This window comes from Mytilus galloprovincialis, chromosome 4 (genome assembly GCF_965363235.1).
Source record: "Mytilus galloprovincialis chromosome 4, xbMytGall1.hap1.1, whole genome shotgun sequence".
NCBI classification, from domain to species: domain Eukaryota; kingdom Metazoa; phylum Mollusca; class Bivalvia; order Mytilida; family Mytilidae; genus Mytilus; species Mytilus galloprovincialis.
Window position 1 is genome coordinate 60,385,054 of NC_134841.1, and position 13,299 is coordinate 60,398,352.

At 32.0% G+C, this 13,299-nt stretch overlaps 1 protein-coding gene across 1 annotated transcript; it reads right to left on the bottom strand.

Annotated features, from left to right (window-relative positions):
- Positions 1-425: 425 nt before the first annotated feature.
- Positions 426-13,299, bottom strand: LOC143072596 (uncharacterized). The gene is made up of 5 exons (XM_076247627.1): positions 13,101-13,299; positions 9,967-10,035; positions 9,431-9,520; positions 3,293-3,367; positions 426-576 (listed from the first exon to the last, which is right to left on the bottom strand). The coding sequence occupies exons 1-5, from the start codon at positions 13,201-13,203 to the stop codon at positions 470-472; spliced, it is 444 nt and encodes a 147-aa protein (XP_076103742.1). The 5' UTR covers positions 13,204-13,299; the 3' UTR covers positions 426-469.

A 13,299-nucleotide genomic window follows, 5' to 3' on the forward strand; every position in this document is an offset into this window, starting at 1 on the left:
CTGTCATATTCCTGACTTGGTACATGCATTTTCTTATGTAGACAATGTTGGATCACACCTGGTTTCAAAGTAAGTTGAGCATCTGTTTCAATAATTTTTTCTCTTTATATTGATAACAAAATATAGAGAGAAAATAAAATGAAAAGGTATATACCTACAATTTAAAAAAACAAAACAGTTTTAACACCGGGAATGAATACTTAACTTGATAACGTTATTTGGAAAACAACAATAAGTATTATTTTTTAATGATTTCGAGGACTAATGAGAAAAGTGTTGAATTCGAAAACCCTTTGATAATCAATTTCTGCGACTGCAAGAATTGATGCTGACATAAACGGAGAGGAAAATTCTACTATTTACCTATCTTAAATTTAAAAGCTGAAGTGTGTAATAGTAGTCTCAGGTATTATTCATAATTGAAATCGATTTATTTTTATTTTGCTCCAATATTTATCTCATTAGGACTTCAAATATATTGATTACCTTTTTCTGCTATCCTTTCCTCACAAATGCGTGGTATTTCAGCAGTCATACTCACTTTAAGCTTCTCAACAACATTTTCAATGTTTTCCACTAGAAAACATGAGAAATTGATTTATTTAGAAGTTAAACCCAGTATTATGAAAATTTGTCAGATGTAAAAACCGGCAAATAATAACAACGGGAGCAAACTAATAAATCGAAAATTGCTGACCACGCTAAAGCTAAAAATGAAAAAAATAGGACAAACAAACAAACAACAAAACACAAAACACAACATAGAAAACTAAGTATAAAGATTGAGCAACAATAACACCACCCAAAAATGGGGGTTATCTCAGATGCTTCGTAAAAGTAAGCAGATCTTGCTCCACATGCGGTCCCTATAGTGTTGCTCATGTAAGTACACGCCATGCTAATTCTAATTGCACGAGTTGCTTAATCTATTCATATCTATATTTATGTTTATATCACTTATATGGTCACGATAGGTGTTCGAGGTCAACTCGATAGTTAATTTGATGGCGTCTAGGATAAAATACACACGAAACGAAGCTACATATTACCGAGCTCATGACCTGTTAACTGTCTATTTAAGACTTTCAATAGTTTGGATAAATGTTTAACATTGTTATAAATAAAATATGAGAATTTGAGTCAAATCGGTGAACATGCCATTTAATTTGACAGCTAGTGCACCTTTTAGATGAATTTTGAACTTACTTGTAAATTTAAATCAAATATTCTAAAATAGTATAAAGTGCTTATAAGAAATTCAGTAATCGCTTAAGACATACATATAACTTAATTGCGCATATTTCATATTATGTTGTATTCTGTTTCCTAAGTTGACCGAATATTGATGACTTTATTAGTATGTAAGTCAATTTAAAAAGTTCTGTCAGAAACAAATCGGTGAAAAACATTGGTGTATAAAGGATTTACATTCCGTATCGACAGAACACTTAAGTCAGGGCATATTCCATGGTGATGCACCATAAATAGTTACAAGCTCATAATAGAAAATAAACTGACAAGGCCATGGCTAAAAATAAAAAGACAAACAGACAAATAATAGTACAGAAGACACAACATAGAAAACTAAAGACTAAGCAAAACGAACCCCACAAAAAACTTTGGGTGATATCAGGTGCTCTGGAAGGGTAAACATCACCTGCTCAACATGTGGCACCCGTCTTGTTGTTTATGACATTACAAAGCAGGTAAATAGTCTAATTCAGTAGGTCACATTCGTGAAAAGGGAAAGGGTATTGTAGTCACGACATAAGGAACATATCTGATATCATCTGTGAAACGGTTATTTCATAATGGTCAACCAACTCGTGATGGCGTCCGTAAAATTAACGAAAGGATGATTTCAACTTCACCATTTGGAACTCTTGGTTTAATAGCTTCCTTGTGAGTAGCAACCCTCTATCAAAGAAATCATGATAAGAAATACAAGCCCGGGAATATCGTATCAATTGAGAGATATATACTCCGTATGCAGGCGCTGCTGGAATTTTGCTACATAGAAATGAAAAGTTCACAATTGGGAAGCTGAAATCATCTCTTTTGTCGTAAAGTGTTGTTTTCAACCAACCCTAATTGTCAATTTCTAGATGTAAGTCTATCTAAGGTATTTCAGCAGATTCCCTATGTCCTACAAATCTCTGTGCATCACTAACGTCAGCGGAATCTAGGTGTACTACAGCACATTTTAGCACATTTAACACACCTATGTATTAATAGTATTGTGTTTTGTGATTTTTTTACAGCACTGAATTTTAAATATTGGTATTTCATTTTTTCGATTCAGTTTAGTGTTATTCTAAAATTTACACTTTGCGGAAAGTCCTTTTATCAAATGACAAAAAAAAAAAAAAAAAGCTCAAACACACCAAACGAATCGATAACAACTGCCATATTCCTGACTTAGTACAGGCATTTTCTTATGTAGAAAATGGTAGATTAAACCTTGAATTATAGCTAGCTAAACCTCTAACTTGTATGACAATCGTATACAATTCCCTACTATTGACAACAGTGTGTGGACCAAACAAACAGACATAATAGGTAAAATTTTCAAAAATAGGGGTACAGCAGTCAACATTGTGTTATATTCTCAATAACCATAAAAATAACAAGGAATAGCGAAAAGTCATATCGACAAAACATTAGGAAGAATACAAAAAATTACCAGGGTAAAATAACATAATGTACACGTATCGATGAATATTACCAAAACATAGACTACACAGTAAAAGTAATAATTTACAAAGACAAATAAAAAAATAATATAACACATAGTACCTAGGATCTATTCTTCAAGACCATCGTGTATTATTTGTGAAGTTGATACGGAAGATTTATCAAAAGTGTCTTGTTATCTTCCAATGAACATTTTAGAAAAAGGACGAGAGGTTCTTCTACAGAATCCTGGTTCACCAACTTACTTTCTCCTCAGACACTGGTGACGTTTTACAAAGTCTGAGAAGCAACTGAAAGCTCTTGAAGACCGAATGAGTTGGGAAATGTATATCCCATATGCAGGTTGGGGAAATTGACAATTTAAAAATTCATTTGTCATAGATTCTGGTACTGAGAGAGCCGCACAGTTCGTTCCCATAGAAATACCGACAATTTGTTGAAAAAGCCTATTCCAAATTCAACAAATATTTTGTCAAAAAGAAACTCTAATCACTTGTTCCTCTGTGTAGCATTTTACCTTTTTGTTTAATAATAAAGTCCTGATTTAAGACTTAATAGTTGAAAATAATCACAATTTAGACTTCAATTACAATGTTACCTTTCTCAGAAATTCGTCTTATTTCAGCAGTTATACTGGTGTTCATATTCTTTACGACATTATCTATTGTTTGCGCTGGAAAATATAAAAAAATGAGTTATTATAAATTAAAACCATTATTTTGAAAAATGGTCAAATGTTAAGAAGGGATCCTCCATGTTTAATCATTTTATTGGCTGAGATATTCAATTTGAATCAAATCATAGCCCTCTAACTGTAACATTGTGGTAATACAAACAGGTAAATCTTATCTTGAAGTTTCAATATTTATTACCGGAGACCGTCTTATAAGTAGAACGATGGACCGTCTTCGAACTGAATGCTTTCCTACTCCCTAATTGGAAGATATTACTGACTCTTTCAGAGTAAAAGTATGTGGATTGGTTGAGGAAATTCGAAGCTTAGTAAATGTCCTTCAATCCCGCAGAGTGTCGGGTTTGCGGTCTTTATTTTAGTTATTAAAGTTGCATCGTGACCAATCATGCATATCGGTACACAGGGTCATTAATACGTACGGGAATAATTTAGTGGACGGTCACGCTAGGATAGACAATGCATAAATATTTTGTATATATTTTTTATATATCACATATATCTAAATGTGATTTTAAGGAGAGTTGAAATATACATATCAGGACAGACAACCCAATCAATCGACACACACAACTGCTTAGGACATAAGGTACTTCCAAAATTTAATCAAAGAGCTGAAAGCTCTGAAGAAAAATGACGCCACTGTCTCTAATATTGGGATAGTTTTTATGCAAGTCTTGATTTTCACATACCGTAATTAGTTTAACAATGCAACATGTCTCGTAAGCATATAATTGATATTCGTATATATGTGTGTGTGTGAAGTGAAGGTGACAACTGGCTGTTTTTTTAAGACAAATGAATAGGTCAAGACTACCTGAATTGTACAAATAAATACCGTAGAAAGGCTTGTATATTTCTCACTGGTACATAGTCTGAATCCGGGTCCGTTCGGGCCCACTCATGTTCGCCCCCTTTCACTTTCACACTCTAAATGTTCGCACCCAATCTTAATTGGTTTTGTGTTTAATAACTCTGTAAGCAAGTGTTTTCTTATAAATATAAGTGTTGTCATTGTCTCAAAATAAAGTGAGACAGAATTTTTATTTGTGTTGAATAAATCTTAATCATGTTTTGGATAGCGTATTGTTAAAAATAATAATAATCCTTTCTAATTAAAGTGGTATTTTGTCAACGTTTTATTTTGTGTTGAATAACTCTTAATCATGTTTTGGTTAGTGTATTGCTATAACTTTGTTTCATTGACTTCTTTCAAAATGAAGTGATATTCTGACTATGTTTTTTTCTGTGTGTTGAATAGATTTTATCATGTTTTGGTTATAATAGTGGATTGCTATATTTTGGTTCCTATATTTTATTGTTTCGTTGTTTCAGATCAAAGGGACCAAGCTGTTAAAAACAATTATCTTTTGTGTTTTTCCTTTAAAATCTTCAATGTTTTACTCATACCAAGCTATAAATACATTCAGTATTTACACCAAAGCAATTTAAAACAACAATCATGATTTTCCAATTATTCAACTTGAATTTGAATTAAAATTGAGCGCGAATGAGTAGAGTGCGAACGGACCTTGGGTGCGAATGTGCGAGGTGCGAACCTGCAAGGTGCGAAAGTGTATTGGGCGCGAACAGACCTGATACCACAAAATATTAAGTAAATAATCTTTTTGTTACTGTTATCAAAGGTCTAATGAAACTCAGGTAATTTCGAACATTTGTCAAAGAATTCTAGTCAAACCGGCACCTGGTTAAATTGGCACCTGGACAAATCAGCACCTGGTTAAATCGACACCTGATATAGTCAATTCGTCACCCATGTTAAATATATATTTTAACTGTATTTTAAGCAAAAAGAGTAAAAATAAGTAAGGGGTTGCCAGAATTTTTTTCAGTATTTAAGCAAAAAGAGTTAAATACTAACTTTCACATTTTTGGGTGTTCATTGTACATTTTGTATATATTTATTTTTCTCAACTAAATGACATTTTTGGTGTATTTTTAATGATATATATATGAGTAGTCAAAATAATTATTACGTCTGGCAAGGCTTTTTTAATTTTATTCTGGGACACCTTTCTATGACCGCAAGGCTATGTTAATTTTTTTCTGGGACGCCTTCCTAAGAACTTCGTAGGAAGACGTCACAGAAAAAAAATAAAATAGCCTTGCCTAATACATGAGATATTGGATTTTTTATGCATGATTTAAACCAGTTGAGCATTTTACAGGATTGTTTGTTTAATGCTTTTTAAACTTTACTGAAAAAAAAACACCTTAAATTTGCTTATTATTTGGCATGAAAGTTTGATTTATTGAAAGGGACTCATAGTTTTCCATTTTTTTTTAATAATTGTCTAATTGTTAAAACAACAGCTTGGGTAAGGGCTTCGTTGTTTACCTTTATACACAACAACATAATTTCACTTTGGTTTCGTTGTTTACCTAAATACACAACAACATATTCACTATGTACTTGGTAACAGTTATTAATTAATTAAATAGAAAATATTATAACAAATATTATTGGATGCCGAATTGACGTCAAATAGGTGCCGATTTGACTAGATGCCAATTTAACCAGGTGCCGACTTGACTTGTACGTTTCAATTCCTCTGCGATCGTTTGCGGTATTTTCTTGAGAAAAACCTATTTTCCATCATCAAAGAGAAGAAGAAACTGCTTGAAAATGATTCTGGAACGCTGCTTGAAAATGATTCTGGAACGCTTCATGATTGTTAAAATAAGTTAAATTCACTCAAAAAACAATTTTAAAACTTGCGATGTTTTAACAGGAAGTTTCAAAAGCACGTGTAAAAAAAGAAATTAACCGGTTAGAGTGGAAATCCGTACATAACAGATATCACTATAGTACGACTTTGAAAGCAAAACAGTTCCATCCTTTTGTAAAACAGTCTTTAATATACCTATCACATTAATGTTTGAAGCTTATTCAAACCATAAAAGTCGGTATGAAACACCAAAACGGAATGAACAATAACCGATTACGTTTTGTAGTTTACAAATTCTAAACTGGTTCCCGTCAAACTACAACACTTTGTCCGAGTGTAGTGGAATACAAGCAGAAACCAGTTAGTTTGTAAACTGGTTCCTGGCTGATTACTACACAATGACCTCTCATGCATAATTAATGATAACACAAGCAGATTCCAGTTTGTATAGAAAATAGTAAATACGAAACCAAGCGCGGTAGGCAGAGAAATGCAATGAAGTTCAGGTCGCCAGTAATGGAACAATGACTGCGTCATTTTCCAAAAAAACGTATGCCTCTCACAAGTCATAAAGTCTTTTATTATAGACATATATAATGTCCTAACAATTTTTAGCTTTTAACCCTCCAAAGTCTAGCCAGATATATATAGTTGTGAATAAATGATATAATTAGTTATCAAAGGTACCAGGCTCATAATTTGATATGCCAGACGCACATTTCGTCTACATAAGAATCATCAGTGACGCTCAGCTCAAAATAGTTAGAAAGCCAAACAAGTATAAAGTTGAAGAGCACTTAGGACCCATGTCAAAAATTTAATTAATATGTATAACTGAAAACAATAAACACAGAAGGAAACAAACGTCTTATATTTGTCTGCTTTTTTCCCCTTTTTTTTCTAGATTTATCGACTATTTGTACCAAACATGCTATATGAAAAAGAGAAAGAAAAAAAATATACATCTTTAAGACGAAAATATTGTTAGCATTTATTGCGAACCAAATGGAAGTTTACCACAGAGTCATCTGCTCTTGACCAAGGTATTTAAACTTTTGTAAGTTTACCTGTCCCATTGAATCAATACAATAGCTATTGTTCTCTGTATAGTTTATTCAGTAGAACCTTTAAATTTCTTCTAGGAGAAATCTATCACTCATTGATTAATTTACCTGACCAAAAAAATATCCTCTTTGTTGATTGAAATATGTATAAACTGCATGTGATACAGTATTTATTCAATATCAATAATATATTTTCAATCTGTTCAATATAAACACTGATTCAATTATAAAAAGTTTATTTGTGATTTTTTTTACTACTGTTCCAAAGAATATGCATGTTTTTTGTGGTTGTTCAGTTATAAAGAATACATCTATAAAGATCTTAATTTAAACATTATCATTTTCAAATTTGTATTTGTGAACACACTAAAAAAGCAAATTTTAATAGGTAAAATATTGAAATTTGATCAGAAATCAACTTTTAATGTTTATATCAAACAAATTAAAAATGTGTTATTGATATTGAATAAACACAACATCACATGCAGTTTTGTAATTCCTTATTTGTACATGTATTTTCATAATTGACAGTTCAATTATTTGTTCAGGTAAATGAATCAATGAGTGATAGATTTCTCTTGGAAGAAATTAAAGGTCCTATTGAATAAACTTCACAGAGAACAGTATCTATTGTATTTGTTAGATGGGACAATAGAACTTGCAAAAGTTTAAATCGACAGGTAACTTGCGGGTGAATCTATGGAAAACTATCATAGGGTTCGCAATAATTATCTGAGAATGAATGTTATCTTGAGGAATTTAAAATCATGTAAACACGTACAAACATTATGATTATAGAATAGAAAGACATATTCTACATGTCAACATATAAATGCTCTCCGACAAAAGAGTGTGTTAATTCAGCATGTTTAGATTTGAAGGGTAAGTACGCTAAAAGCCATTTTTTCTTTCAATATTATGTCCATCCCGCGACAAAGTAAAATAGAACGAATTGTGTCGAATGTTACGTTCGAATGTATACTTGTAAAAGGCATAAAAAAGTAATGAACCCCTCTTTCTTTCTGTTTTTATGCATTCCCTCATTTGTCTCTGTAATAATATCATATATGTCTTAATGTTATATAAAGGTATTTATGGAAAAAACAGAGACAAGCACCTATGATTCACTACAAAAAAGATATTGGAAAATCTGAAAATAAGAATTTGCCGTTTAATTTTTGTAATTTACTATACAATGATATTCTGCATGGAAAACATTTTTAAATATCATAAGCTATGAGACGACTAGCTTTTTCAAAAAGCTATTACTTGTATTATTTTGAATTGAAATACATGAAATTTGTATATTATGACTTGGTAATTTAGTTTTTGGTCAAATTATTTTGGGATTTGTCAGGTTTCATTTCTTTCTAATTGAAGTGTTTTATGATTTTGTTAATTGGAAAACAATTGTATCAAACTGTAAAGGATTCAATAAAAAGTCACCGATGCACGTGCATTATGGTTTATATTTAGATGAAGTTCATAATTTTGCACGAAGACATTCAAAAGAATTAAATTGGCATTTTGAAAATGTATATAACTTTGTGTTTTGTAGCTAAATCTATACAACTAAAATAATGAGGTCCAATTTGTTTGCCAGCATGACGTAAAAACGACGAATAAAATAATTTAACTTTATATATAAATAATATGGTTAGTAAAGTATAATAAAGGGCAATGGTATTGCTTGAAAATTACATTATCCCTGGCCCTTTTGTTTTTCACATACTTGATATTACCAATAATTAACCAGTTCCATGTCGAATCCGATACAGATACCAATAGTATATGGCACTTGCAGATTCCGATTGTATTTAGAAGACCAGAACAGGTGCAGAAAGCAATCGCAACCACTCGGCCATTAGCGATAATGGCCGAAATATGGCAGAGTAGATTCGATTGGTTCAAAAAGATTTAAATTGCAAGAACTGTATTAGCACCTTTACAAATTATACTGCAGTTTGACACATATATTAGGCGTGATTAGCATATACATGAAAAATGCATGCACATAGATGGAGTAATGTGCATTGATTTAAAATTTAATATATATGATTATATAGATAAACTAAAGTTAAGGAAATGTCGTATAAACGGATTGCCAATGAGACAACTATCAACCTCGAATAAAATGAAGTGGAGGTAAGCAAGCAATATGTACCCTCTGAACCTAGAAATATTAAAACAAAACAACAAAAAAACCCGCACCACCCCTAGATTCGCCCCTGATTTTAAAAGTTTTAATAGTTGAAAGTAATCACCATCGAGACATTAAATACATTGATTACCTCTCTCTTCTACACTTTCACCAGAAACTCGTCTTATTTCATCAGTTAAACCGACAGCCAGTTTCTTAGCGACATTATCAATGTATTGCACTGAAAACATGAGAAATTCAATTATTAGAAGTAATGCCTTTCATTAGAAATCATTGATGTTAAATAATTTTATCAGCTGGAAAACTCCATGAGTGTCAAAAGTACAACCCTCCAATGGTAAAATATGGTATTTCAGCCTTTTTTATTGTCATACATTATTCATACAACTTCAACCATTTGAGCAATCCTCAAAATATTGTTAGTTACCTAATACAATATATATGGGGCCACTTAAATTCCCCTTTTCAAACCAAAAATGTTTAATACATGTTCTCTTTGGACTACCGTATGTTTATCAAATGAACATTTTATGATTAAAAAGTTGACAAATAGGCAAGAACATTATTAATTTTTTTTCCCAAGGATTATATTTTTGGTGGCTTTCAACTTACTAGTATTTAAGACATGATAGCAATCACAATTGATACATTAAATACAATGGTTACCTTCCTTTAGTTCTTCAGAAATTCGTCTGATTTCAACAGTCAGATTCTCTTTAACATCAATATTTTCAACTGGAAAACATTAGAAATACAATTATTGACCTCCAATTGTAACAATATAGCATTACAGTCTTTGTTTCTCATGCATTATGCACAACTTTTCGAAATATTTTGATCTTAATGTTCTGCATTTGATTTGACCTTCCCTCTATTTTGATTCTAGCGCCCCTTATAAGTCTTATGTACATGAAACGCGCTTCTTGCGTTCTAAATTACAAGCCTTGTATTTTTTGTGTGGTTTTACAACTACTGGGTTGATGCAATTGATTATGGATGTTTCGTCGCCGAGGATATCATCAGCCCAGAAGTCATCACTTTTTGTGTTGACATATAAATAATTAGTCCATTTTTGGTAAATTCATGGTTTATAAAATGTTGAACTATTCGAAACACTAACGTTTTTTCTACTTAAAAATATGCATAAATTGTCCTACCTGTATATTATACAACATTTATTAATAAGTATATTGCGTTCAAAGCGCTTTTCTGGATTTAAAAAGGATAGCCGAATTCATCAAAGGTCAAATTTGCCTTAGGGAGTTGGAGTTGATAAACCATACCATGAGCTGATGACACCCTTGGGAAGTGACAGTCCATCAGCAGTGGTGTGAGATATATTAATTTATCCATGCGATACTACAATCGAATAGTTTATTTCTAAAATTCCTTTTCAAACTATACTAGCAGAAAGAGTGAATAGGGCAATATTTTCTGCATATTTTCTGTTTGCTGTACTATTCGATGAACTTGTTACTATCAATATACTTTTTCAAAATAGACGGATTGATTGCAAAGTATTATCCTAAAATAATAACGCCGAGTTAAAAAAAATCTTTGGATGTTTTTAGATAAGATAAATTACGTGCCTTTGAGGGTCCATTTGATTCTGTTGATAGTTTTGACTATTCAACTCTTTACACTACACTTCCGCACAATCTTATTACAAAAATGTTTTCCTTTATAATGAAGTAGTCGTTTGGTAAATCTGAATACACATATACTTGCTGCAACTCATTTAAAGCCTTTTTCTCTAATGAGAAAGGTTGATATGCTAGATATACTTACTGGAGCTGTGATGAGGTGATTGAAGCTATTATTTTTCTGCTTGATAATATTTATGTACGTTTCGGCAACATAGTATATCGACAGATCGTAGGTATTCCTATGGGCACATATTGTGCCCCTTTAATAACAGACTTGATTTTTGTACTGTTATAAATCACAGTTTATGACCAAATTCAGTAAAGACCCGCCATTAACATTTAATTGATAAATTCAAGAACACTAACCGTTAACTTGATGATATTTATTCGTTAAAAATAATCAAGAATTTTCTAAATATACTGCCGAATTTACCTGTCCTATATCATGAACAGTTTTACACGGAGAAACTCCACACTAAAATTTACAAAACAAAAGGGACGATTATACGTTCGTTATTGTTAATTTTCTTTTATGTATGGTGGTGTACCTTTAGCACCATCTTACGGTGTTTGTATTTCACAACATGTTCGCCATTCTCGTGTCTGTTGTGACGTATTTAATGTTAACGAACGTAATCTATGTATTACTGGTAAATTACTAACTTCTTCCATATATATATATATAATTCGTCTAAACATCAGCCTAACAATGTTATATCTATTAATTTGCGTTATCATTTTTTTTTCTTGGCCGGGATTCGATATCTAGCTACTGAGATATCGTGGCACCAAATCGCATTGCACTGTGACCGACGTCCTAGACCATCCGACCACCTAGGCTCTTAAAAAAGAGCTTTCGGTGGCCGAGTGTTACCTTTCCTCGTCTGTTTTAATTTAGCATCGTAACACAGTACATGATATATAAGGCATGACGATGGAGTTGTTACAGATCAGATGAATTATCTATTGTAAAGGATCCTACAAATTAATGCAAGATGCAGTCAAAGAAATAATTATTTTGTAAGTACAAGTCTGAAAATTACAAGTTTTCTGCTGACAAAATTTTGTCCGTCCCTCATATATATGTCAAGATTTGGTTTTGAAGTTTGGTTGTATCTGTAAAAAACGTATTTCAAACGGGATAGCACATCCTCATTTTAACCGAGTTGTTGCTAACTAAGCTAGGAAATTTAGAAACTAAACTGGCAAACTTATAGATCCTTCAAATAAACATATTCTAAAGTTTACCAATTCAACACTGTAATTAGATCATTGAACATTTTTTTTTTGGGTATTAATGTTGAATTGTTAATAAATAAGTTAAAAGCAAACTAAATATTATTGTTATATACATGTGCACTTTCATGGATCTACAAACTGTCGATTCCTGTATCTTGACATTGCACAAGGTCATGTTTTTATCGGACTATTTATGACATCTTTACACTAAATCCATTGGATATTGGGTGTGTACTAATTGATTATTTACTCTAATATGCTTGATTTCTTAATTGGATTTGTAAAAAGCTGTCAGTAACTGCGAGTACTCTCGGATATGTACTTAACTGTCTTTTTGTAATTGTTGGGATGTACAAGTACCCGGCAACGTCAACTTCGTGTTTTATTTAGATGTGTATTTTTATCTGTAATCTATCTGATGAGTTAAGCCTTTTTCAACTAATTTTAATAGTTTGTATTTATGTTGTACTGTTACACCCCTGTCCCAGGTTAGGGGGTAGTTGGGATCCCGCTAACATGTTCAACCCCGTCACATTCTGTATGTATGTGCCTGTCCCAAATCAGGCGCCTGTAATTTAATGCTCAAGTCGTTTGTTGCTGTGTTACATATTTGTTTTTCGTTCATTTTTTTGTACATTAATTAGGCCATTCGTTTTCTCGTTTAATTTTTTTTTCATTTGTGATTTCGGGGGCTTTTTTAGCTGACTATGCGATATGGGCTTTGCTAATTGTTGAGGGCCTTGCGGTGGTGTATAGCTGTTAATTACTGTGTCATTTGGTATCTTGTGAAGAGTTGTCTCATTGGCAATCATACCTCATCTTCTTTTTTTATAAAAAGATTCATGTTTGTAAGTTATTTAATTAAGTTTGACATAATATCATTGTTTCGTCCCGAACTATTTCACTTCTCGTTACCTGTTCGATCATGCGTTTCCTGAAATCTTCTTTCATTTATGATTACGTATACAGCCATCAGTGCAACAACAATAGCATTGATGATTAGATTAAGGTTGCCCATGTCGTATAAGTGTTTACTTATATAAGGTGATGATGTTCTTGAAAAATAAACCAAGTAGCACAGCTATTGTAATTGTTGTCAGTAGCTATGAATAAC

Coding starts and splice junctions, on each gene's coding strand:
- LOC143072596 (XM_076247627.1), bottom strand. CDS start 13,203: ATGGGCAACCTTAATCTAATCATCAATGCTATTGTTGTTGCACTGATG. Junction 10,036..13,100: donor GGAAACGCATGATCGAACAG/GTAACGAGAAGT, acceptor AATGTTTTCCAG/TTGAAAATATTGATGTTAAA. Junction 3,368..9,430: donor TGAAAGTGTAGAAGAGAGAG/GTAATCAATGTA, acceptor TATATTTTCCAG/CGCAAACAATAGATAATGTC.